At 40.7% G+C, this 27,879-nt stretch overlaps 1 protein-coding gene across 8 annotated transcripts in view; it reads left to right on the plus strand.

The window, feature by feature from the left end:
* The window catches only part of DLC1 (DLC1 Rho GTPase activating protein), a 423,086-nt gene that overhangs the window by 262,544 nt on the left and 132,663 nt on the right, over positions 1–27,879 (plus strand). Inside the window, exon 6 of one of the 8 annotated variants that reach the window (XM_053216363.1) lies at positions 1,654–3,590. The exons of the other annotated variants lie outside the window; for them this stretch is intronic. Coding sequence (XP_053072338.1) covers positions 1,654–1,697 — 44 coding nt within the window. The 3' untranslated portion in view covers positions 1,698–3,590. Of the gene's footprint in view, positions 1–1,653; positions 3,591–27,879 lie in introns of those variants that run through there. 8 annotated transcript variants of the gene reach the window in all.

Below are 27,879 nucleotides of genomic sequence, written 5' to 3' on the forward strand. Positions count from 1 at the left end.
CTCGTGAAATTAAGATATTCTAACCACTCAATTCAGATCTGCATGATTCACAGCACTGGATTGTCTGTGGGCATTCTGCATTTATAATACCTCATGTTGGATGGTACTGAGGGGGTCAGGGCCTTTTGTATCCATAATTTTCATGCCAAGCACCACTGTAGTGACTAGGTGAGCATTTTTAAATCAGGATTTTTATCCTTTTTATTGTCTCGTCGTTTCCTTAGGCACAAAATGAAATTGGATGCTCTCAGACTACCTTTGGACTATCTCCTGCCCCAATGAGAAATGGCAAACCCTAGACAAACAGGAAACCAAGTGTTGAAGAAATACAAACTGATTTTCCTTGAGGACCTACTATGTTCCAACAGTGCGCATAAGTCACTGATCTCCGTGAGTGCTGCAGTGACTAAGGCAGATGATTTTCCCCTCTGACAAGTGAGAAAACTCAAGCTCAAAATGTTAAGTGACTTATTGTAAGTCACATAACTAGAAAGAGTTTGAATTTGGGTGTGAGTTCAGTTCTCCTGAATCCAAAGTCCATGATGTTCCTAAACCTTACAGGACTAAAGCAAAAATCAGAAAGTAAATGTTCCAAATAAATGGGGACATACATGACTAACCATTTTAAGAACCTAAGAAAAATCTGAATACTCTCCCCTCTGCATATTTTTTTCCATAGTATATTTATGTACACAAAATGTAAAAATGTTGTTTCTTTCCTTGTATTTCTCTGTGTTTTCTTGATCTATTACTTCAGGAAATTCGGAGTAAAGCTGCAGTTTCCTTTGTGAAGTCGAGGATTTATAATTCGTCAGTCCCTAAAGAAAAAAGTGAAGGGTGGGGGGGGGGGGGCGGCGTGAAAGATCTGAAGAGTTTGGCGTGTGACGCCCAGGCTATTTGTCTTCAGGTGCTGGAACGTTGTGTTTCTGTCACCCTGGCACTTGTGATTCGCGGCGTGATCCCGGTTGAGATAGCAGCCACTCTAAAGCAGTAAGAGTGAATGGGAACTTGCTGTGTGCTTAAGTAATTACTTAATTGTGGCTCCCTGCCATTCAACAGTCTTGGAGAAATCTGTAGTTAGTCGTTCCATGTATTTTATTTCAAGGTGACTTTTGATTATTTCCCTCTTGTATTAGATAGTTTTGTAGCTAGAAAATAGCTGTGTCATTGCTTTGATACAATGCCTACAAGCTAGTCAGTAAACACATCGTGAGAGAGAGAGATGGAGAGACAGAGCGAGTGCTATTAAATTCCCATGCGTTCCAGCAAGGACAGCTGGTTTGGATTAGGAGAATGTTCTACCTTCAGCATGCAGCTTTCCCACAGCTTCGATTCCTCTTTTTATTTATTTATTTATTTATTTATTTTTCCTGTAGCTGACATAAACAGTCGGCATCACATCCTGTATTCAGTTAACATTTTTTGATACAATCAAGATATTTCACTAAATTATTTTTAATGCTGAATACAACAGACATTTCATTATTCAGGAATCTGCAAACATTCACACGATGACTAAAATATGCAAAGTGGATTATATCACCCAACATCATCACTAACAATAGCTATAGTGCTGTTCACTTGTTCAATAGGCATGTGAGACTTTTTACCTTTTTTCTTTTTCTTTCTTTTTTTTTTTTTTTTTTTTTTAAGGTAAGCATATGAAGTCCTGGGAACTGCCTGACAAGATTAGATAGATAATTCTCATGAGACAACTTGGTTTTGTGATACAAGTGATGACCACCATGGAAAACCGTTTTAGGACATCCAGATTGCAGTTCTACAAAAGTTTGGGGTGGAACTTGGTCCCTGATCGTATCTTCCAATACAAACAGGACAGTGCACAGACCTCAAATAATAGGGGGTCTGATACTGCAAAATGTGTTTAAGGAATATCCTTCATTCTACACACTAATCAATACGTTACTGGTAGACATTATTGTTCCAAGTCACCTATAGCCATTCCAGAGAGCCTACCCTTGCCGCTAGCCTAGTGAAACTATTTTAGAAATCTGTGACAAGTAAAGTCACTGTTACTACAGTAATGTAGGCTAGCTAAGACCTTGTTGGAATTCTTAGGAATTTTGAAAGCTTGAGTTACATAGTAATAAATACGTATGATCACTTACAAACCTGTAAGACTTTTTTTTTTTCATCCATTCAATCAGAGGTCATGAGTCAAGAGTTTTGATTTGTATTCCCCACTCTAGAACTAAACCAGTTCTGTGAGATGAGCAAGTCAGTACCTCATGTGATCCTCATATTCTTTATCTGGAGATACGGGGTTTTCCAAATATGCTATATACCTAAATATTCATTCATTGCTATGCTGTATTGTAGTGAAAAGGTCTAAGACACGGGCTCTACTCTCAATACAGTTACATTAACTATGACACAGTAAAGAGGGCAATATTCTTTCATTTCACAAACGGGAATTGAGTACCTCACTCTGCCACATGCTGCAAAGATGGCTGTGGATGTTAATGCCCCCCAGTGCTGTGAGCATTACAAGGAAGCTGTCCCTGGAATTGTCTGGAAAGTGCTTATGGCAGAAGTAGGAATGGGACTTGGTTAATAAGTTCAGGCAAATGAGACAAGGTGCAAGGAGATAAATAACTAATAATGTCATTTATTAATCTTTTGTACGGCAGATACTGCTACAGGCTTTTCATACATTTATCCCGAAGTCTCACAAAAATACAGTGAGGTAGGTGTTACTTTCCCCCATTATTATAGTAGGCAAAATTTAAACTTACCCCAGTAGACTGATCTCTTCCAAGATCATACAGTAAGTGAGGGAGTCAGGATTTGAATCCAGGGTCTGTGCCCTTAACCAGCACTCTTCTGCCTTCTAAATATTTGTTAAATGAACTCCAAATATTTTGTTAATGTGAGGTGATTGTTAGTCATAACACAACCTCAGTATATGAATCACAAAGAAAGAATATATGTTATATTCAGAACTTCCATCTGTGAGTGAGTCATAAATCTACATCCCTTTCCCTTACTGCTAGAGATCCTTTTCTTTTCCTTTTTTCTTTTCCTTTTTTTTTTTTTTTAACTATGGTTTGGTTTTTCTCCAGTCAGCAGGTTTTCCAATGATATCTGTTAATTGAGGGTGTGGTGAGGTTAGGAGACAGCTAATGAAATTTTATTCCATTTTACTTTGATCATCATCCTAAGATGAGCACATGTAGCATAGCCCCCCCACCCCCGCTGTTAGCTATTCCGCTATGAAAAGTAGACCAGCCATCATTTACACATTCATTCAATAAAATGACCAAAATTGGAAAAAAAATTATGATACAGCATATAGTTTTCTTTTCCATCAGCATTCAGGTGTCTTCTCTTGTTCTTCAACTGCCTAGAAAATTTAGAGAAATATACATAACATACAGAAATCTGGATGTTCATCCCAGCAGGCAGCAACTAACTTAGAAGACAGTCTGCCCTTGAATGGATAGGAAGAGTGTCTTGACTTATGTCCACATGTCCATTAAGGCCCAGCACTAGTTACTTCTCATTTCTACATTTACAATTTCCCTTCAGGCATTTTATCCAAGTGGTTTTTTTTTCTTTATCTCTTTTTTTTGGGGGGGGGGGGGAGAGGAGAGTGGGATTTCCCAGTGAGAGGAGATGAATACACCTAGAAATCTGGTGTATTTGTGTAATCTGAAATCTGGGCTCCCAAATATTTAGTAGACTACTTAGATCCCTAAGCTGTTATGTTTTCAAGGATTTTTGCAAAAAGGATTTTGCAAATTAAAGGAAAGACCGCATTCACCCAAACTTTAGATGGTTACTATAGTTAACATCTGGGCTGTGTCCTGAGATCAACGCTACAGTGATGAAGTCCAGATGTTAAAACTTACCAATGTTTTTGTTACTTCTAAGCATTTGCTGCCTTTGTTGGTTTTTTTTTTTCAGACTCTAACTTCTTAATACATGAAGGTATTAGAGAAGAAGGGGAAATGAAATTAGCATATGGCATGAACCCAGAGTAACTGAATTCCTCCTCTTTCGAAGCACACTTTCAGGCCCTCACAGGATATGCAGCCTGTGGGAAGGCAGGCTCCAGGGCCTGCTCATCAGATAAAGATATTTCCATTCAGTTGCTATTTTCAATTAAAATAGGCTATGTGAGGGGCTCCTGGGTGGCTCAGTTGGTTAAGCGTCTGACTTCGGTTCAGGTCATGATCATGGTTCCAGCCCGTCATCAGGCTCTGTGCTGACAGCTCGGAGCCTAGAGCCTGTTTCGGAGTCGGTCTGTCTGTCTGTCTCTCTCTCTCTGTCTCTCTGCCCCTACCCCTGCTCATGCCCTGTCTCTTTCTCTCTTGTAAGTAAATAAACAAACATTACAAAAATTTTTAAATAGGCTATGTGATTGATTAAATCTTTTCAGATTTAATACTGTGCACTAAAGAAACAGGAAGAGGAATTAAATCAATAATAAATATTCCAAAATTTTTACAGTTGTCTTTTCATCTGATTTTAGTTGTATGTATGCACAGAAATCTGTATCTATACATATATAAACACACACACACTGTATATATTGTCCTAGAGGAGAGGAAACCACCACTCATTCAGGAGCAACCACATTGCAGCAGAGACGTGTTACAGTGAGCATCCGAGGACAAGTTGAAAAAGGCATTGTTAGTCCCTGACATCCATGTGAAGAAGTTAAGAAAATCCCCAATAACAATTTCTTCCTTCGGGGCATCTAGTGGCTCAGTCGGTTGAACGACCAACTTCGGCTCAGGTCATGATCTCACGGTTTGTGAGTTCAAGCCCCGCATCGGTCTCTGTGCTGACAGCTCAGAGCCTGGAGCCTGCTTTGGATTCTGTGTCTCCCTCTCTCTCTGCCCCTCCCCTGCTCGTGCTCTGTCTCTCTCTGCCTCAGAAATAATAAACATTAAAAAAAATTTTTTTTTAATATTTCTTCCTTCAAAACCCACTTTAGTTTTGTATCCCTTAATTTATCTAAAATATTTGCATGGCCATCCCAATGTTTATAGCAGCACTATCAACAATAGCCAAAGTGTGGAAAGAGCCCAAATGTCCATCGGTGGATGAATGGAGAAAGAAGAGGTGGTATATATATACAATGGAGTATTACTCGGCAATCAAAAAGAATTAAATCTTGCCATTTGCAATGAAGTGGATGGAACTAGAGGGTATTATGCTAAGCAGAATTAGTCAGAGAAAGACAAATATCATACAACTTCACTTATATGAGGACTTTAAGACACAGAACAAATGAACATAAGGGAAGGGAAGCAAAAATAATATAAAACCGGGACTTATTTACAGAAAATGGAAGTCTGGGAGTACATGGATGCCTCAGTTAGTTAAGCCTCTGACTACGGCTCAAGTCATGATCTCACAGTTCCTGAGCCCCACATCCAGTTCTGTGATGACAGCTCAGAGCCTGCAGCCTGCTTTGGATTCTGTATCTTCCTCTCTCTCTGCCCCTCCCCCACTCTCTGTCTGTCTCTCTCTCTCAAAAAAATTAATTAATTTTTTAAAAATGGAAGTCTGTTTAAGAACTGAAACCAGAGGGAAGCCAGGAAACAGTTCTTAACTCCCTCTCTTGAGCCATTACTGTTTGGTCAGAGTTCTTAACAGGACAGTTGTAATGGGATCTTTCTTTGGAGCATCATGTGATATCTTTGCTTACTTTTCTACATGATGAAACTTCAGATATCTGAAAGCAAGCAAAAAAGATATCCTCTTATCTCCAGGATATATCACCTTAATTATTTTGTCATTTTCGTAACTAGGAAAGATTTCGAGATCTTTAAACAGTTATTTTTAGATGCTTTCTAGTTTGTTAATAGCCCTCTTTAGTAAACAAGATTCTATGCATGTGCTCTGAGCAGGTATGGCATGGCAGGAATTCCTCCTAGGCCATATGACATCATTAGTATAATCTATCATTGCAATACATTTACTCTTTGTATTTGTATCACCTACACCTGTTGATGGTTCATTTTAAGCTTATGATCACCTATAAGCAAGAGATCTTTTTAACATGAAACAAAATCCTCAAGCCTTTTCTCTTCTGCATCAGAGTTTTGTTTTGGTTTGTTTTGTTTTTAAACCTAAATACAGAGTTGGCGTATGTCCCAGTTAAATCTAATCTTGTTCATTTTACATACACCCTCCCTTACCCATCATGTCAGCCTATTGAGATAATTCTGAGTCTTTATCTCTTCATCTCTTAGCTCTTTATTTCAGCTTTGTGATACCCATAGACTTTATAAGTATCCCGTGTGGAACTTTTAATCAAGGACTTTGGGCTTAATTTCATCAAAATACTACTTGGGACATGATCAATGATAAAAATGGTCCAGATGCATTTTTAATTGTCAGTACTCTTGGGGCACCTGGGAGACTTGGTTGATTGAATGCCCAAGCTCAGTGTCGTGAGATTGAGCTCTGGGTCGAGCTCCAACTGCCCCTCTCCCCCAGTTGTGCCCTCTGTGTCTCTCTGTCTCTCTCTCCCTCTCTAAATTAAAATATAATAATAATAATGATTGTCACTACTCTTAAAAACCAGCTGTTTGGCCAAAATATGACTCTAGTTGTTCCAGCACCCATCCAGTCTAAAATAACTTCACTAAAATTTCGCAAAATGCTAGCATGCCATTGCTCTGATCTACTGGTCTAATAACTTTATAAAATGGAATTGGTATTTAGAATTGGTTTTTCATCTAATTCTTGCATGCTTCAGTATTTTTATTCCAGCTATGCTATCTCTAATAATTAACATGTAACTTTAGTATAGTATTTTACACTTAAAAAAAAAAACTTCAACATAAATCACCCTCATGAAATCCTTTTAAACAGATTAAGGAAATGTATATGATTATCTCCATTTTAAAGGTGAAGAAACTGAAGCTCAGAGAGGTGACTAGAATCCAGATCTTGGTATTTTAATTTCAATTTGTTGTTGTTGTTGTTGTTGTTGTTGTTGTTGTTTTTGTTTTTGTTTCCCATGACAGATTCAGTTAACCAGATTCAGTTGCATTCTGTTTTATATGGTTAGGTACTCGATGAATATTTTTGAATGAGTGGGTAAATCTGTTCAAAAAGTCTTCGTATCCAAGGGCTTTGCCTCAAAAAATTTTGCCATTTAAAAGAACTGGCAAATCTCTGCAAGAACAACAATTAAGTTCCATACTACTAACAAGTACAGCAATAACACCTAAATGTGTAAATAAGTACAAAAGATCATTTTTTAAGAGTCTGTATATGTGGTTTTTTTTACAGTATTTAGAACTGTGTTTTCTAAATCCTTGCCTACAAACTGGTGCCAATCCAAGTTGAAATTCCCAATGATCTGCAGAAAAATGAGAAAATAAGGGGCAATTGTTATGGATGGAATTGTGCCCCCTCCCTCGTATGTTGAAGCCCTCGCCTGTACTGTGACTGTATTTGGAGAGAGCATCTATAAAGAGGTATTTAAGGTTAAGTGAGGTCATAAGGTTGAGAGTCCTAATCCAAAAGGACGGGTGCCCTTGTAAGAAAAGCAAGAGAGGTATGCCTGGGTGGTTCAGTTGGTTAAGTGCCCAACATCGGCTCAGGTCATGATCTCGTGGTTACAAGTTGGGACCCCGCATCGGGCTCTGCCCTGACAGCTCAGAGCCTGGAGCCTGCTTTGGATTCTGTCTCCCTGTCTCTCTGCCCCTCCCCTGCTCATGCTCTATCTCTCTCTCTCTTAAAAATAAATTAAAAAACATAAATTTTTTTTCAAAAAAAAATAAAAAGAATGAAATACTAGGAGTGTGCTCACACAGAGGAAAGGCCACATGAGGACACAGCCAGAGGCAACTCTCTGCAAGCCAGGAAGAGAGCTCTCACCAGAAACCAAATCTGACAGCACCTTAATCTTAGACTCCCAGCCTCCAGAACTGTGAGAAAATACATTTCTGTTGTTTCAACCATTCAGTCTGTGCTACTCTGTTACGGCCGCCCCACGCTGACCAACAGTAATGTACTGAATTTTTAATAGTATCAAATGTATTCAGCTTAAAGCCCTGTCCTTTTTCTGCCCTTCTTACTTTTCTGTTGTTATTAATACATCCTCACTTACAGAAGTTGGTTTTGGGTGATGTGGATTCATAGGTTCACTTCAGAGAGTGAAGGTTAGTGATCCAATCCTGAGCCCATATAGTTTGGAAATTGTGCTGGCCTGTGACATCCAGATGTGTTGGAGGAGACCACATGGGTGAAGAAATGACGTTCTGTTGGCCCGCTGACTTCAGCCAGGAGAACTCTGTGATCTACAGAGAAGTAAGATCTTTGCGAAGCTTAGTGAAGCAGATGGGAACAATATTGATCTGGCAGGGAGCAGCAATACTTTGGGTCAAAAATGATCAAGTTGTATTAAAGCAATGCAGAGGCAGTGTGAGTAGAGCAGAATCATTTGGTAGAGCTTTAGATGGAAACACTTCTTCCAGACACACTTCTTGATCCTCACTCATGCGCCGGGTACTGTCAGGCAGTGAGGCTACAACAGTGAACGTGGCACATCCCATGCACAGAAGGATCTCGCTGTCTGGCGCTCAGACAAGGCGGAGGGGGCGGAGGGCAGGGGTGGAAATGGGGCCAATGTCCCAAAGCAATTCCAGGAGAGGCCCCAACCCAGCCCGCAGCTTCCTGGCAGGCAAAGGCATTTCAGGGAGAGTGGATGGCATATAGAAAGGCAGGAAATGGCCAAGCGTGTGAAGGAGCTGATGGCATCAGTGGTTGCTTGTCATGTGGAGACATTTGCCTGAAAAGGAAAAAGAACGATAAGTGGGCACATTTATCTTCTGGGTGGGAGATAATGGGCTTGGGGTGTGCTTTGGTTTTGTGTTTATTGTTGTGTTTGCTATTTTGGCTTGGGATGTTTGTTTTTTAATCAGGATGAGAGAGACTTAGCCTGAGAGGAAGTTGCCAGTTACGGTGGGGACGAGGGGTGAAGAAATTAAAGTTGAAACTCTGGGGAAGGGCTAAGGAAATTGTTGAGGTAGTAACTCAGAAGAAGGGGTGAAAGGCACAGTGAGGAGAGTCTTTATGAGGAGGAGGGCGGCCCCGCCCTGAGGCTGGTGGAGAGGGGATAAAGATTGCTGTGGCAACAGATACCTTGACAAGGAGCGTCTGGGGAGCTGAGATAGATCATAGCCCATGGCCTCAACTTTCTTAATGCAGTCCAGACAGCACCGTCTGCTAAAAATGGATCAGGGCTTGAGATGAGTGGGGGTGGTTTAGCGGAATCATGGAGGATGGAAAGGGTCAAGTCCAAAAGTGACTCCAAAAGAGTCCCACAGAGGTTAGGGCGCTTGAATTGACAATGACTGCTATCTACAAAGCACTGGCATTTTCTCCAATGGCGACTTGCTACCTTTTCAAGGGGAGGGTGGAAAGAAACAGTGAAATGCAGCTTTAATTCTGTGTGGAGGTATTCCTGGTTGAAGGCAATGAAGAAGCAAGAATCTGGGGAACTGAAGGTGCAAGCCAGGAATGAAGGGTGGGTGCAACCAGAAACCCGCTCTGGAGGGGAGATAAGGTGGGAGGTGGAGTCCAGAAGGCGGTGTCACAGTTGAAGGCTTCTGAATGATGCGCTCTAGGGAATAAAATGACACAGACAGATGCCCGGTGATGGTTATGGAGTTGCAAGGTTACAATGCATGTGTGTGTGTGTGTGTGTGTGTGTGTGTGTGTGTGTGTGTGTGTAGCTGTCTGCAGGGACCTTGCCTCCTCTGGAGAGGCTATTGCCCTTGGGGTGAAAGCAACTGTGTGAACCAAGGTCTAGTCTTCAGTGAAAAGGAGGAGAAGCAGGATATTATACCAACATGGACTTGATGGGCTCAACTGCAGAGGAAACTGCAGAATAAGGACTGGGAGGCAGAGAACTTCTAGGAAGCCAGAGACGGCTGTGCAGGGAGAGGAGGAGGGAGCAAGGGCGGTCCAGTTTTCTATTAGGACCAGGAGTTGGAGAAACGGGGCAGGGGCATTGGGTAAGAGAGCACAGGAGCAATGGCACGAGGAGGCCAGGGGCTCAGGGAAAGGGAGGAGGAGGGGAAGCAAGGAGACAGGAATGAAGAGTACTGGGCAGCGAGATGGGAGAGGTGCTTAAGGGACCACCTAAGCACCTGCTCTGGGCAAGGCAAAAACTAACCAGGTCCCCACTTCCCTAGAGTTTATACATCAAATTGTTGGTCTTTCACTTCATAACCACAGATTACAGAGAGCAGAGGCGTGGTCTCAAGTGACAGCAAAACTACAGCTTAGCATTTACATGTTACTTACCTGATTTGCCCTAAACAATATCCCATCAAAATAAATGCAAACCAGAAAGTGCTTTCAGCCTGGAGCAGTCCCAGGTAGTACTATGAAGCTAGTTATGATATTCTTAAAGTATTGCTTAGTTTGATTACAAAATTATTCCAAAGCCATGGTTAGCCTTAAGTGTATGATAATTAACGTTAAATACAAAGCAGGTCTATTACTTTGTACTTGTTTGAGCGTATTTGTAATGTATCTTGGAAGTCAGGCGTTTGTGTTGCTTTGGGGCAGTCAGGCATTGTGATTATGAAAGCAATTAAGAGTATGGATCTTAGGGGCACCTGGGTGGTTCAGTTGGTTAAGCGTCCAACTCTCAATTTTGGCCCAGTCATGATCGATCGGTTGGTGAGTCTGAGCCCTGCATCAGGCTCCACATTGATGGTGCAGAGCCTGCTTGTGATTCTCCCTCTCTCCCTCTCTCTCTGCACCTTCGGTGCTCTCTCTCTCTCTCTCTCAACATAAATAAACTTAAAAAAAAAAAGTATGGGTCTTAGAAATAGACTGGAGGGGGTCTCAGTTTCCATTTGGCCACTTAGAATGTGGGTAACGTTGGATAGATTCTTTAACCTCTCTGTGCCTTATTTGTAAAATGGGCATGATATTAACACATCTGCCGCACAAAGGTTGTCGTGAAGATTCAGTGAGTCACAAAAGCAAAGCACTCAGAAAGCTGTCTGGCACATTGTAAGTGCTAAATAAGTGTTAACAGTTGCTATAATTGCATATACTGTGACATTCTTCGCGAGGTATCATATCTTCTATAGTCAATCCTGCTGGCAAAGTACTGGCTGTACTGTCTTTGCAATTGTAATCCTGACCTAGTAACAACTGTGCCAAATTGCACAAGCAGATAGTAATGTTTGGCAGTGCCTGGAGGTTTGACTGTTAATGGAACAACTGGAATGACTTTTACTTGGCACCCAGCCAAATAACGAATCCTTTCCATCATTTCAGCAACATTTTCGCCTCCTGTTTCTCTATTTGCAGTGGCCATGCATTAAATACCTGCAAAAAGCACCTTACTTCTTTCTGGGCAATAGGTGAAACTCCTTGCAACATGATTAAGGACATGGGATGTCTGGATGGTATGCTTGTTAACACAGGAGTCTGTTTCTGCCTGTATTTAAGAGAGACACTCAGTCTGGGTTTTGTTCATTAAAGTTTTGCAATCAAGGGTCCCTTCTAGGCGGGGCACCGTGCTGACAACAAAGCAGGAATGAACAGTATTTATGATGTAAATGGTGAGATGCATTGGCCTTATGCACTGCTTTACTCATTCAACAAATATTATAAATACGTCTCAGGCACTGTGCTAGATCCTGGGACATAACGCTGCTTGCTAGACTATCTGCAGATATTTGAATATGAACTCAGACAAATGTGATGAAGAGATGAGTGAGACAGTGGTATGCAAGTGAGTGTTGGATGATGGAATGTGGCCGTGTGAAGGAAAAGTCGTTCAACTTACTCTGCTTTCGTAGGTAGAAACTTTTTTATGGACACGGGGAATTTAGACTGGTGTCGACTGCTGTTCTGTGTACTCTTTGGTCAACAAGATTTCTGACTGGTCTTCATTTTGAAATGCTTTTTGAGCACCGAACTCTTCTATTTCAGATGAGACACACACACACAAACCCCATGCAGAATGCTGCCTTATGAGTGGGTCTGCCCAATACCAGGATAACTGATATATGTTGAAATCTTGAGAACTCCACTCTATACAAACGGTATCCCTATTGTCATCTGAATTCCTAATTGTCTCGTGGTCAAATCAATGCCTTCTAAATAATTACCTGGAAATCCTCTAGAAAAAGAAAGTCTAAGATATTTAAAAGGCATGCTTTCACACTTTTGGAAGCAAAGCTTTTCTCTCCAAATGAAAACTATTGCCTAAACGAAAATGTCTCTTTAACTTCGGCTTCTTCCTGTAATTTGCCATTGTTGCAGATGGCCTTTAAAAATCTCCCCCGTTCCAGGCAAAATTATTACTGGACTCCTTCAGTCTGCCCAACTGCCCTCTTTAATAATTATGCTTTCTCAGGACCACCATCCCTGGTCCAAGTGTTAGGTCCTTCCACACCATGTTTAAACTGTTATTTACATCCTTTAAAACTGTTTTCACCTCCACCTGAATAATGTCTCAGGGTGGGATCTGGACAGTATCTTAATTTGGATTTCCCCTTTAAGAAGTCCCTGAAACAAGGATTTGGGTGCAAAGAGCATATTTAGGCTGTGGCCCAGGAAGCGCCCCGAAAGAATGAGGAGGAGAGCTCCCTGAGGGAGGAGGGCCCGTGGAGGACTAGTCAGCAGCCTGCTGGTGGGTGCATGCGTCCTGGCTACCCCTGCTGCAGAACCTCCCCAGAACTCAGCAGTGTAGAACCGCCACTTCTTATGCTCACAGACTGCCTGTGTCAGGAGTGAGGATGGGCACCGGGGCCTCAGCTGGAAAGTTTCAAAGGCTGGGGTGACTGCGCAGCTGGGGCTGGAGTCACCTAGAGGTGCCTCATTCATGTCTGGTGGTCATGAATGTCGGCTGGGGCTCATAGAGCACCGACAGGTGGCCTCTGCACGTGGCCTGGACCTGTTCCCAGTGCTGCAACCTCAGGGTAGTCAGACTCCTCCCAAGGTAGAACAGAGCCCCCAGATGAATGTCCCAGAGAACAAGGCCAAGCAGCCTCAGCTCTTCTAATGTCACCTTACAAGTCACACAGCCACACTGTGTTGTTTACCAGCAAGTGGTGATCCTGCCCTAACTCAAGGGGAAGGAAAAATAGAGTTCTATTCTCAACTGAAGTGTGTCAAAGACTCTCCAGCACTTTTTCTAATAAAAAAATAAAAAAATAAATAAATAATTTTGACACAGTATGGGCAACCATCTTCCTTCTTGACTGGAGGTCAAGGGGAGGGCAAAATATGAATTAACAGGTAATTACAATATAATATAATGAGTAGGTGATGAAAAGAATAGGTACGTACAAGGTATAATAGGATCACAGAGGAGTGGCACTTAGCTTGGTCATGGGTTCAGGCAAGGTGGATTAGTGTCAATCAGATGAAGGCAGGGAGGAGATTTCAAGGAGAAGGAATAAAAGCAGCCTCTTGGTGTGTGCAGTTTGGTAAAGTGGAATGTGGAGAGGGCGGGTGAAAGCGGAAGTGGAAGGTCATGAGAAGTCTTGAATGCCACACTCACAGGCAGGGTCCTTATTTTCAGGCAATGAAGAGTCATTAAGAGTCAGTGTAAACCTCTAGAGTAAAGATTATGAAAGCCTGAATGAGGTGTAGCCGAGCTAAATAGTAGGCGATGGATTTCAGAAGTATTTAGAAAGTAAAATAATGAATACTGGGGGGTTAATTGGGTGTGGGAGTGTAGGAAAGAGAGAAGCCTCGGTTTACCACCAGGTTTTTACCCTGGATGCTTGGAGGCAGGCTGGTTCCACTGAGATGAGGAATTGAACAGGATAAATAAGTTAGGGAGGAAATGGTGAGGACCAGGTCCCTGTGGCTATCCAGGTGCTCATGGCCAGTGGTCACCAGGTGTATGTCCCAGTCTAAACTGGGGAGAGAAGGCAGGGCAGGAGATACCAATTTGGGAGTCATCAGCAAATACGAGAAGAATGAGGAAGTCTAAGAAGAATACAAGAGCAGCATTTTTGGCTCCAAGAAGGTGGATGTTGCTAATAATTTGGAGTGGTTCATACCTGGTTACCTCCATCTCCTTGATGATGAAGACAGAGTATCTGTTGAGAGAAGGTGGAGCTGGAATACTGAGAACAATTTTTAAAACAAAGGCATACGGCATATCATAACACAGGAGAAAAGTTTGCTCTGTTGGTGCTGTACAAGTTTTTGTAATTGTTCCTGATGTCAGCATGCCCTCTACTTGTCCTCAGAAATTCTGACACCAAGTCCCATTCACTAATTAGGCAAAAACATTGCTAAAAAGGTGTTAGGATTATATTGTCTATAATCTTCAGCACCCCTCACAGTTGATTTCAATTCCTTCTGATTCACATACATCTTGAATAATCACCAAACAAGAAAATCATTAACCATCTTCAAATTTAAGTCTTCACAAAAAACTTCTATAATGAAATGGAAAGAAGGTTTTTTTTTTTTCTTTTCCCTTGGTGTTTACTGGTCGTTATTCCGAAACATCTCAACAATCTATTTGTGTGTTAGTTTCCAGCAGATGATAGGTACCAGGCTTCCTCTGTAAACCTTCCTTACTTTACTTGAGTCTGAATCACAAAGAATTCAGAGTATTGATGCCCTAGGAAAGATGTTTTTCCAAGAGGGGTTGGAAGGGGTACAGAATGTGTTTGAAGACCGAGAAGACAAGATGAACAAGCCTTTCCTTCCTATGAGCAAATGCTTGCCTTACTCAGTAGATAGTATAATTACTGTCCCGTAAGTATGCACAAGGTTTGTTGTTTTGTTTGGTTTGGGTTTTGTTTTGTTTTGTTTTGTTTTACCTGTAAAAGGGCTTTTCCTAGTTAAAAGGGTTGGAAACCACTGGTTTAGATAATCCTAATCCATGGATAATCCCCACATCTTCACTTCAATGGCTTCAATTGCCTTCCCCAAGAAGGCTCCCTTCAGAGCTCCTAAGGGTGAGCCAAATGGACAGATCTGAGCTTTGCCCCTTTTAATGAAGCATGGCAAATGACCAAAAGGCAAGCTGCTGAAAGAGAAATGAAAGAAACCCAGGGTCTGGATATTCCAAACTGGCTAATTGGCCCCTGAAAGATAGTGAGTCGTGTGCGAATGCCTCTTACTTCCTAACAGCTCAGCAGGGCCTCTGGAAGAATACCACACCAACTGGGGAGTCACTGCAGAAGGGGATATTCAACCAGGGTCCTTTGTCCCTGTTAGAAGAACTGAAGGCCCCTCTTGGGAGTGTTACTTTGCCATTTAGAGGGCTTGGGGGGTGAAGGGAGAAAAGAAGGAAAGGGGAAAACTTGCCTTACATTTTCTCTACTAAGTTCTCGAGACTCCTACCAAAATATTAATTTTTGAGATCTCTTCCTTGTATGGTCTTACAACTGAACCTGACCTAGAATTTAAAAACAAAACAAAACAAAACAAAAAAACAAGACATACAACAGGGTATAATGAGTTTGGAAACGGGAAAGCAAGGAAAAAGAAAAATGTGCCCCAAGTCAGGTTGAAAATTTTAGCGTAGGAGAGCTTGTATACTTGTGTGATTTTGCCTCCTGAGAGGTCACACCAAAGGTGTTTACTGTGGATATTTGCATAATAATACTCTCCTACGTGGCCTTTTCTTACTTAACTCTTAATTAAAAGCACTTCTCACCTCTTTGGATAATTTATAAGCATCTGCTTTTGTGTCAGGTGAAGAGAAGTTCAGAGTGTGCATATAAGCATATTAGAAATCCATAATTTGACCCGCCAAAACCCCCTTTTTATGGAGGTGTAGTATTTGTCAACTAACTGGTGAGTCAGTGCATGAATGTCTTACATAAAGAGCCCCACTGCTTTTCTCCTTACCTCCCCAGATGCCTCCCTCTTTCCTCTTACATTTACATCCCTTTTCTCTTTGGCCTTCCTTGCCCTCTCTTTCTCAGCCTCTGGAGCCTGATTAGAAGCAAGAACCTAATACTATCCAAAATAACCTACAATGTAATACTTTGCATGCTAAATCATACTCACCTGCTGACCATGTGACATGTGAAACAAACAGCCCAATCTGTGCTGGTAACATATGTTTCCAGGAAATGTTCAGATTTTGCACATTTAGGGGTTTTCCCCATTCAGAGCAAAGATATTTTCAGATTAAAGAGAATATGTATATTTCCATTTGAATAAAGATTGGTCATTAATAACTTAACTGTCCAAAGTTGTTTAAAAGAAAAACACCAAACTTTGGTTGCATCCTTTTCCTCTACCAAAATTAAAAACATCTTAAGGAAAAGTAGGGGCGCCTGGGTGACTCAGTGCATTACACATCTGATTTCGGCTCAGGTCACGATCTCACGGTTCCTGAGTTACAGCCCGAGTCGGGCTCTGACAGCTCAGAGTCTGGAGCCTGCTTCGAATTCTGTGTTTCCATCTCTCTCTGACCCTCCCCTCCCCCACCCATGCTCTGTCTCTCTCAAAAATAGAAAATAAAAACATTTAAAAAATTTTTTTAATAAAAAAATCTTAAGGAAAAGTAGATGAGTCCATGTGACCATCACATGACTCAGATGGGTCATTTTTATGTTCCTTTGAACCGCACCTTTGAATCTGGCGAAGCTTTTTACTTGTTCTAAAGCTTCTGAGACTTTGAGAACACTCTTACAGGAAAAGAGCATGTCCAGTCTGGTAAACAGCACCAAAGTACACACTCGCCTCCAGAGACATCTGTTTGAAGTGAAACTTCCATAGTAGGCTGAAGTTTGTTCCTTTGGAAGTTTCCATAACGGGCTCAGAAAAAAAGTCCCCCTAATCTCGTTCCCATGCATCTACTGCTCATTTGAAGATGAAGATTATTTATGTTAAAGAGCACTGCAGCCCCGTAGACGGCTCTCCAGTGGCAGAGGGCTGAAGGGGTGCACTAATGTTTATCGCTGCACCAGAACAAGCATCACAGAAATGCAGGGTCCTTGGCTCACCTCCCAAACTCTGTTCTCTCGGACTGACTGTGAGCCACTTTGTAAGTGGTGTTGTTGTTTGAGGAGTACATTTCTCTCTGGGTTACAGTTCTACAGGAGTTGGTATTTTAGCACTCTTCTTCTGGAAAACTTCCCATTTCCCATACTTGCCTTCATCGGATTCCCCTCTTGAAGTAGGAGAACATGGCACAGACCTGAGATTACACATGAGGATTGTTTCCCTCTTGAGGTTTGTGCCCGTGCGTGAATGTATGTGTCTGAGCTCGTTCATGGTTTCATTGGGGGCTTAGAGGATGGTATAATGTTGGCCAGGATCCTGGAGTCAGTCCCCACACATTTCCCGTTAAAGCAGACTCCTCTGCAGCTACAGACCCAACTCAGATCCCCGCATGGTATCCAATCATTTGGCAATTACATGCCTGTGGCCAGTTGGACAGCATGGAGTGGCAGACCCCAGTCTGGTCTTGCCCTGCCTGTCCTGGCTGTATAACCCAACGTCAACACCCAGCTTCTGTCACCTTGGATTTTTCACTATTCCACACACATCTGTAGCAATCCCTATCTTTGTGCCTTAGTCTATACAGCATCCCGATATGGGCATGTTCACCCCAGTCTTCACCCCTGATTTGATACTATGTGATGTGATGTTAGGAAGCCTCCTGGACATTTGCACTTAACTCGTTGCTGTTTCTGCACAGTGAGCACTAGATAAAACATTTGCAAGTCGTTCTTGTAGACTAGAGATACAAAACCTATCACCCTAGGTAGATAACATCCAAAATCCTCCTGCCCAGTCTCCTTCTTTATGTAAAGCAAGCAAGAAAAAACAAAAACAAGCGGTTGTATGTTCAGAAACTGATTCCAGATCACACCACATTGCCTGGTTTTGTTTTGACTTTCCGTCTGGATTGTGTGCTCTTAAGGCAGAGACCTGTGTTCGCTTAATTATACACTCCCCTACCTCCCAGCAAAGTGCAGTCCACACACTATGCTCAGCAAATGCCTTGCTTAGCTTCTGGGTGTTCCAGGGTAAGTACCTGCCCCTCCTGGAAGTCCACCTCAGAAAGCACGTACATCACAGGGGAGGAATGACTTTTATGAGCTTCCTGGAAATCAGGCTGATTCCATTTGCTGACTGTGTAACCCGGGACCACAGTTGGGCAGGATCTGCCTGGCTCAGGGGCTCCCAGCCAAGAAGACACTTGGGAGTTAAGTCCAGCCTCTCCTCGGGTCCCCGAGCCCTGGAGTGACACAGCTCTAGCGGAAGAAGGGAGGCCTTTTTCTAATTTGTTAAAAGGTCCCGATATATCACTAAGCCACACACGTATGGGGGCAGTGCCTTTTCCCAGTTTATGGTTTTGTGGAGGTTAGCAAAGTTTCAAGTATAACTTAGGGAGAGAAAATTAGTGATGATCAAAATTAGTGAGCTGGTAGAGTCCATTTTTAGTTTTCAATAATCACACACACACACACACACACGCATAGAACTTGATGTGGGGTAAAAATGAAGATAAATGCAAACCTACATGTTTAAGGACACAGAGCTGCCCAATACTTATTAACATACTCTAAAGGATGTCAGAATGATCCTTTTTCTACCTGTTCATTATTCCTTCACTTACTCAGTTATTTTTTCAATAGATGTATTGGGTTCATACGATTTGAGAATAATCAATTATAACCCAGAAAGAGATATGCAGCTTTTCATGCTGCACTGTGGAGACACGGCAAGCATTTCTCTGTGTGGTCAGGCCACTAAAATGCGAGGGAGCCGGACCAGTGAGAAGCTTCATTCTCCCCTTGTGTAATAGATGTGAGTCCAGCTCTGGGTGGTTTGTATGGTTTTGTCCACTGCACTACAGATCCCTGGAAGAGCAAGCAAAACAACTGAAGAGATGTAAGGATTTCTACATGAGAATAATTTTTGTGTAATCATAAAAGACTAGGGTTGAAAGGGACCTCATAGCCATCTAAGCAATCATTCTCTTCATTTGACAGAGAAAATTGAAATCCGAAAAGCTACAACGATTTAAATGTATTTTATTTTGTATTTTAGAAATGTCAAATTATTTTCAGAAGCATCCATGTCTCCTTTTCCCCCCAGACTCTTAGAAACCAGAAGCATCTACCATAGCTTTGTTTCTCCAGTATTTAACATCTCACCCTGGCAAGCAGTAAATCCTTTTAGATAGAGACAATCTCATAATATTGATCTCAAGCCGCATTTATTTCAATAAGCTCATAATAAAAAGTGATAATTGGGGCGCCTGGGTGGCTCAGTCGGTTAAGCGTCCAACTTCAGCTCATGTCATGATCTCGCGGTCTATGAGTTAGAGCCCCGCGTCGGGCTCTGTGCTGACAGCTCGGAGCCTGGAGCCTGCTTTGGATTCTGTGTCTCCCTCTCTCCCTCCTTCTCTCTCTGCCTCTCTCCTGTTCACACACTCTCTCTCTCCCTCTCTCTCTCAAAAAAAATAAACATTAAAAAAGATTTTTTTAAGTGATAAGCATTGCACTGTCCACACTTTATCATAAATATTCCTCATTTATCCTTTTGGTTTCATCCATCACGAAAGCAAGTACAATAAGCTTTACTTGTCTCAGACTCGTAACAGGAATATTGTTAGAGTTTAATAATTTTTTAAAGGAATCCAAGAATCTATGATTTAATACACCCCAATGAATTACTCTTTTTCTTTTGTTCACTGTTAACATTATTGTAGGCGATTTCCTGTGGATATGAGTGAAACAACTGTATGACAAGGTTGACAGGCTAATTAGTGGGTTCAAGATTTTAAGTTTTAATTCTGTCTTTAACATCACTTTTACAAAGAGGAACAGACAGAATCTTGTTATCCTATCTCCCATTAGTTAAGATAACTCTACAATAATGCCATTCACTGATGTCAGACAATCAGCTTGAGCTAAGAATGTTAAAAAGAATTGAACTAGTAAGTGTAATCCTTGAAATTTACAGAAAATCAAGATTCTGTAACACTAATCGTTGAAAAAGTAGATGAGATTTAAAGAGAGTATACCTAAAGAAAGATTGATACTCTTTGATCTTGCAACATTTTATGCGGCCTCGAAACTACTGCAGGAGAATTTCTTTTAGTTATTTCTTATATTCTACATGGTTTTCAATGTTTTATGTTCACTGAATTTATTTTAGATATACCACAAATAAATTATTCAGAATTTCAAAAATGGGCTCTGTATTAACTTCAGAAAATGGGTAATAGCCTTAATTGTGTTTCTTTATTTTTGTTTTGTTTTTGTTTTTGTTTTTGTTTTAATTTCGCTGTACCTTTTACTGCTTATTCCTGCTTCCTACTATTAAGGTCTTGGATAGTAAGTACCAAACGTTCTAGTCTTCAAACAGTCCTTCTGAAGACTGCCAGCTATTTATAGTTCTTTCTTCTCCATTTTACTTTCATGGGTGCTTTTAAAGCTGTTGGAAATTAAAGGTCACCAAGGCTGAATGTGTATGTGGCAATTTGTCCAAATTAACTTATTACCGTGGCCTGGTGGGTGATGATGAGACATCTGGTCCATTGCTTAGGAAACATCCTCCACGAGAGTGATTTCTGGGAGTAGGTTTAACTACCTTTTTCATCTCAGCAAAACCTCTAGTTATCCCAGGGATTCAACCCGTGGATTAATTATTTTTAAATTTTAGTTTAGGGGATCTGTCCTTCAATATCTCATCTAGTTCTACTGCACAAGAAAATTGACACAAATTAGCTCCAGAATAGCTGTTTGTTTTTTTTTTACGCAGAGTTAGAATTGCATGCTAAATTTGTCATTCTGTGATGATGAAAAATGGTAAAAATTAGAGACCCTGAATATGCAGATTTTTTAAGCCTTAAACCTTGAGGGAAATGCAGTGTGGTTTCTCTCCATTTTCCTTATAAATTCCAAACGAAAAACAGTTATTGCTTTAGACCCAGCTTTTACCTATCTCATTTTGCAAATATAAATAAGGCCACCTTTGTCCTTGGCCCATTGAATGACACTTCACAGTCAAAAAGACATTAGATACTTCATTTTCGTGTGTAAACTTGGAGTAAAAGATAAAATATACCTGCTCCTTTTTTATTGCTTCATTATTATATGGACATACTTATTAAAATGCAACAAACTCAGCATGCTTCCATTAGTAAATTTTGGGGTTAAATGACCAGAAGATAAAAGCCATAGTAAGTGAATTGGCTGTTAATAAAATGTATTATGCATTTAATTTACAATTTATTTACATGCTCTAAACAACTGGTTCTTCTTTGGGGAAACACCTGGCAGATATGATGCAGCAAGTGTTAAAAGTACACACATTACTCCATTTTTAAAAATGGCTTTTTATTGCCATAAGTTTGCTCAACTTTGCCTTTTAAAATGAATATACCACAGTAAGTGGTGTTTTTAATAGAGCATGTGCAATAATTACAGATTGTCCTATCCATGTAGTATGAATGACTCCCAAAAGGCATCTTGCTGTAGGCCATAGAGCATGGACTTTGGAGTACAGAAGAGTTGAGTTCAAATTCTGTCTCTGCATTTTGATAGCTGGGTGACCTGGCAAGGTACTTAACTTTCCTGAATGTCAGTTTTGTTCATTTCAGAAAATCATGATAATATCTCATTTATAGAATGGTAAAGATGTTTAAAGGAGACAACTCAAGTAAACCACTCACTGCAATGGCTGGGACTCACCTGACACTCTGGAAATGAACTTTTCCTTCTCTCTCCTTTTTTGAAGAAAGCAGATTAAGAGCAAGACTTCACAGACAAGTCTTATCAAGGCCCCAGAATTCAGTCTTGCCTATTCACACCTTTACTAAGGGGCTCAAGATATCTTCTGGTTTGCCTGCTTTCCAAATACATTATTTACAACTCAGTTGTTTCCGTTTGGGTTTTTTAGGACAAATCTCTTTTCCTTGCCTAGATTCTGTGCCAAAGCAATACCTCAGAATTCAACTTTTCAGCATCTCTGTGCTTTATCTTGTTCAGCGTGGCTTCAAAATGTGATCCATACAACTCTCCAGTGTTCATTTGGCAAACTGGCTTACACCATTGTTTTATTTTAAGTAGAACCTTGGGGGGCCTGGGTGGCTCAGTTCGTTAAGTGTCCAACTCTTGATTTGGGCTCAGGTCATGATCTCATGGTTCCTTTGTGAGGCCAAGCCCCACCTTGGGCTCCAAGCTGACAGCCTGCTTGGGATTTTCTCTCTCTCTCTCTCTCTCTCTCTCTCTCTCTCTCTCTCTCTTTCTCTCTGCCCCTCCTTGCTCTTATTTTCTCTCTCTCTCTCTCTCTCTCAAAATAAATAAATAAATAAACATTTAAGTGGAACCTAAGGCAGATGTTTAGAAAAGAAACGAAGCAAAGTGTTCTGCCACTTAACACATATTATCCTGGCTAGACTCCTCTCCTCTAAGATGGTAGCACTAAGCTCTTCATTTTTAAATTTTTTTTTCAACGTTTATTTATTTTTGGGACAGAGAGAGACAAAGCATGAAGGGGGGAGGGGCAGAGAGAGAGGGAGACACAGAATCGGAAACAGGCTCCAGGCTCTGAGCCATCAGCCCAGAGCCTGACGCGGGGCTCGAACTCACGGACCACGAGATCGTGACCTGGCTGAAGTCGGACGCTTAACCGACTGCGCCACCCAGGCGCCCCTAAGCTCTTCATTTTTAATATTGTCTTTGGATTTCCATATGTACAGAACTTTTCTTCATAGGCTAATTGTGTTGTCTTAAATTAACTGCATAACTAAAATGTAAGTAGTAATGAAGGCTGATTTCAGGATGCTAATTAGAATTAAGCTCAGATGCTTATGTAAATCAGAAATAGGCTCAAAGCAGACTTGTCCTGCATTACTTACTATTTATTATCCATACTAAATGTTTTCTTGGAACCTGCATTTGTCTTCAACTAATGGATGAGGGATCAGTATCTAGTTTAGAGTTAACTGCATGCTTTTATCGGTTTTTTTGAAGAGAAATTAGTTGCATGAAAAACACATGATCCAAGGTTTTACATGGAATGACTTGAGTATATCCCCATTATTTTAAAAATAATAAAGGAAACATTACTTATTATAACTTGTAAGTGGTTGAAACTTCTGAGGCATTCAGTGTTATAAACCAATAGAGAGACAATAAACCAATAGAATTCATCTCCCTGCAACCCGATCTTCAACTCAAGCCTCTTACTCTAAGGATTTAGGGCATATGAAGATTGTATTTATTTAATAACAAACAGCTGGATAACAATGAACAGGTCAAGCGTATCAAAGTATCAGAATGTTGTGTTGACAAAATATCCAGATGACAGGCCAAACTCTGCCACTTTCATTCATGTGCTTAAATATTTTATCGAAACTGAAACAATGTAATAGAAGATGAGGTACATATCAATTGTAAGATTATGGGACCTTTATTTGAAATTCCAATGGAGTACATTCTTATCCTGTGCAATTTCTCTCTTTGGAATATACTCCACGATCTGAATAAAATATTAAAAAATAATATCCATTCTTTGAAATATCTTAGGCTTTTTGAGAAAAAAAATAACTTTCTTTTTTAAATAAAGAAAACATATTTAAATGCATTGAAATTTCTCTCAGATAAAAATAAGAGTGGGGCTCCTGCGTGGCTCAGGTGGTTGAGGGTCCAACTCTTGATTTCCGCTCAGGTCATGATCCCAGGGTCATGGGATCAAACCCTGCATCAAGTTCCATGCTTAGCATGGAGCATGCTTGGGATTCTCTCTCTCCCTTTCCCTTTGCACCTCTCCTGGCTCACGTGTGCTCTTTCTCTCTCTAAAATAAGCAAAAATAATTTTCTTTAAAAAAAGTATCTATCTGAAATGAGGGTAAAATGGTCAAGGGCTCTAAACATATATAAACCAGAGCTATAAAGTATCAATTTAGCAGTAGTCGAAAGTGTAACTCAATACTGTATTTTTAATACTTCATTTTGCTTAGCATTGCACTATTTCTCCCCAAATATTGTTGCTCCTTCAGAGCAACAATAAAAGAACCAGTAAATGGAAGATCTTTGTTTCCTTTATGTTAAAAGAAAGAAGTGTCACCTGTCACAAAAGGGGCACTGAAATGAGAGAAATAGCTGTTTCTAAGAATTTTGTTTAATCCAGTATGGTATTTTATGCACGAGCTAATTTGTACTTGAATTTAAAATTCCAAAAATGATGAGGTAGATGTAAGTGTCTTGCAGTTGCCAAGGCAACATTAATGTCACTTGGAACAAATATGGGTAATGGGGGGGTGGGCAGCTTTTCAGCCATGACTTTCCTCACACACTAAGACTCTAGTTAAATCATCAAGTTGGAATAGCAAAGAAGTAAGAATGACTACATATTTCCTTTGTGTGTGTGGTTGACTGTGAGAGCAGAGAATCCTGAAGTGTCCCCACACGTCATACCCCATCCCAACTTTAGCATGTACCGCTCCAGGACTGTCTGTATTCCCCCAACCCTGCATGCTTGGCTCTTTCTCCTCACAATACTCTTTTGCCCCTAACCCCATCCTATGTCTGCAGTTGATAGATATCAATGGCTGAGTGAAAAATGGTGTCACCTCTTCGGTGAGTAGAATAGCTGTCACCAGACAGACCAAAGAACTAAGGACCCAAGAAGGGCCGTTGTGACAGTCTTAGAGTGAACAAAAGTAAACACAGTGGACTAAATTGGATGTGCCAGATTTACAAGGATTCGTGGGTTATTTGTTTTCTGGAGACACCAACAACTAGACATAGCAACCTATTAAAAAATCCACAGAGGTTCCTTTGTAAAGAAAAGAGAACTCTGCATATCTGCATCTTAAAAATCACGGTCACAGTTCACGCTTTTGTAGAGAGCTTTCAAGGTGCAGATCAAATATCCCATTTGCATACAATTAAAGGACAAGACATTTTAAAGTAATTGGAGCACAGTCATGTGGTCAGTAAAGTATGTTGTGTGACCTTGGACAAGTCCTATCTAGTCTCCTCATCTGTTAAGAGATTGGACCAGATTACTGCTGCCATATCTCCCCACTCTATCAACCTTTGACTGGACGTGTGCAGGATTATAAGGAATCATGGACCAATAAATCTGAAAGAAATTTCCAACTCTTTGCTTATATGTGTTTTCTAAATTGTCTACAAGGAACACAGATTTCTTTTCTAAATTAGGAATTAATGACTGATCTGTATCTTTTTTTAATATTTAAAATATACAGGAATAGAAACTTTAGAGATCATCTTCTTTAATAAATGAGGTCACAGAAGAGTAAGAAGGGGGAGAAGTTTGCCCAAATGTACACAGTAGTCAAGGGTCAGTCCAGGATCCTGAGCAAATTCCACTGACCCCCAGCTAGCGTTCATGATACATGGAAGCATTGAACACGAAATGGCAATTCTCTCTATCAGTTAACAAGGATAAAAGCCCTCCCTTGATTTTTTTTTTTCATCTTCCTATCAGGATTTAAAAGACATCGAGGACTAGCAATAAAACCAAGAATTTAAGGAACGTGAAGGCCAGGCACTGATTTGTAAAGTACACAAGTCCTGCAAAGGCCAGGCCCACTTTCTCCTGTACTGAGTCCACTGGCCCAGATTAGGACGGTCAGTCCCTTTCCTCTCCCTGCCGTGAACCCCCTACCCCATTCTGTTCTCCACACCACAAGCAAAGTGACGAATGCCCAGACCCTGATTCATGGTATTTCTTCAGAAAGTAATCCTGTGAAGGCTGTCTGCTCTGGATCGAAGCCACCTTGACATATACTCCGTTTAGGCCACCTGTCTCCCCTCAACTTTCCAAGTGCTGAAACCAGAAAGAGGAGTGGCACCAGCTCTCCTAGGTGCTTTGCAACCTACTCTTGCTTTACCATTTACTTTCACAATTGCCGGTATCATAAGACAAACAATGACTTTTAAGTGAAAAAAGAAATGCAATAAACTAATAAAAGCAAATTGCTGCATGAGTCAGATGATGATTTCCAAGGTGTTCTTGACTCTTGGCTGTGACCCTTTCTGGTGCGATCTCTGTTCACACCAGGGAAGACTGAATATCATATTTTTGAAGATATCCTCTAATCACTATTTACTGGCAGGGAGTGCAAGAAATGGTTTATTGGCTCATATGAGTAAAACATCAAAGTCCTTTCTTAGAAAACAGTGCTGGTTCTCGCTTGTGTGGTGTGCATGAAATCAGTGAACCAAATAAAGCAAGGAGGGCTCATTAGGAAGAGCAACAAAGTTTCCAGTGTCCTTTATGACCGTGCAGCCACCACAGAAGAGATCAAAGCCTCCGTCAGTGGTGTCTGTACATCTGTTTTCTTTTTATCCAACGTGTTATTTGGTTAGTTGTTTGACAACATCAAAGCTTTTGGCCATTAGGTTCTTTAGTCCACATGGGACCGAATTTACTTTACTAATCCATCTGGTCTAAGATATAAATGTTCCTAATAAGTGCAGGTCACCAATTTGAGTGAAATGAATACTTTCAGTATTTAGTGTTAGGGACAAATTCTCATCAGTCTGGAAGTAGAGAGCCTCTTAGCTGATGCGTCTTGTGAAGTTAACCATTTTCATTAAGGAAATGCCATGTAAACTTTTGAATCCAGGAAAAAGAATTCGCTCTCTCTTGCTCTCTCTCTCTCATCCTCAATAGCTTTATTGAGATATAGTTCACATAGTATATAATTCACCCATTTAAAGTTTACAATATGTACACAGAGTTATTTTAGAACATTTCCTTTTTCCAAAAAGGACCCCTGCGCAAAATCGACACACTGTACACATTAAATTTGTGCATTATTATAAGTCAATTTTATCTAAATAAAGCTGGGGTGGGGGAAAGATAAAGAGAGAAAGAGAAGAAAGAAACTGTACTCATCAGTTGTCACTCTCTTTTTCCCCCCAAATTTCCCCCATCCCCAGTCCCAGGCAACCATTAATCAGTTTTATGTTTCTATTGATTTACCTATTCTGAATATTTCAAATGAATGAAATTATCCAATATGTGGGTCCCTTCTGACTGGCTTCTTTCACTTATTACAGTGTTTTCAAGGTTCATAATGTTGTAGCATGTGTCAGTACTTTATTTCTTTTTGTTGCCAAACAATATTCCATTGTATGTATGTATGTGTGTGTATGTGTGTGTATGTATGTGTATGTACATATATACACATATACAAACACACACATACACACACACATACATACATACTGCATTTGATTTATACATTTATTAGTTGGTGGACATTTGGGTTGTTTCTGCTTTTTGCCTATTATTATGATCAGTGCTGCTGTGAACGTTCATGCACAAGTTATTGTATGTACTTAATTAGCTCTTCATTTTCTCTTGGGTATACACATAGGGGTGGAATGGCTGGGTCACACAGTAGCTCTTTTTAATCTTTGGAGGAACTTCCAGGCTGTTTTCCAAAGCAACACCATGTTTTACATTCTTGCCAGCAATGTTATGAGAATCCCAATTCCTTCACATTCTCACCAACACTTGTTATTGTCTGTCTTTTTTATTATAGCCATCATAGTAGGTATGAAGTGGTATCTTTTTGGGGATTTAATTTGTATTTCCCGTTCTATAGGCATGGCCACTGCTGTGGAACTATTGAGCATCTTTTAGTGCTTACTGGTTATTTGTATGTCTTCCCTGAAGAAATGTCCATTCAGACTCTTTGCACAATTTTAATTGAGTTATTTGTCTTTTTTTTCTTAAGTTTATTTTGAGAGAGAGGGCGCATGAGCGAGTGGGGGGGGGGGTAAAGAGAGAGGGAGAGAGAGAGAGAATCCCAAGCAGGCTCCCCACTATCAGTGTGGAGCCTGATGTGGGGCTTGAACTTATGAACCCCAAGATCGTGACCTGAGCTGATATCAAGAGTCAATGCTTAACCAACTGAGCCACCCAGGT

Source organism: Acinonyx jubatus, chromosome B1 (genome assembly GCF_027475565.1).
Source record: "Acinonyx jubatus isolate Ajub_Pintada_27869175 chromosome B1, VMU_Ajub_asm_v1.0, whole genome shotgun sequence".
NCBI lineage: Eukaryota > Metazoa > Chordata > Mammalia > Carnivora > Felidae > Acinonyx > Acinonyx jubatus.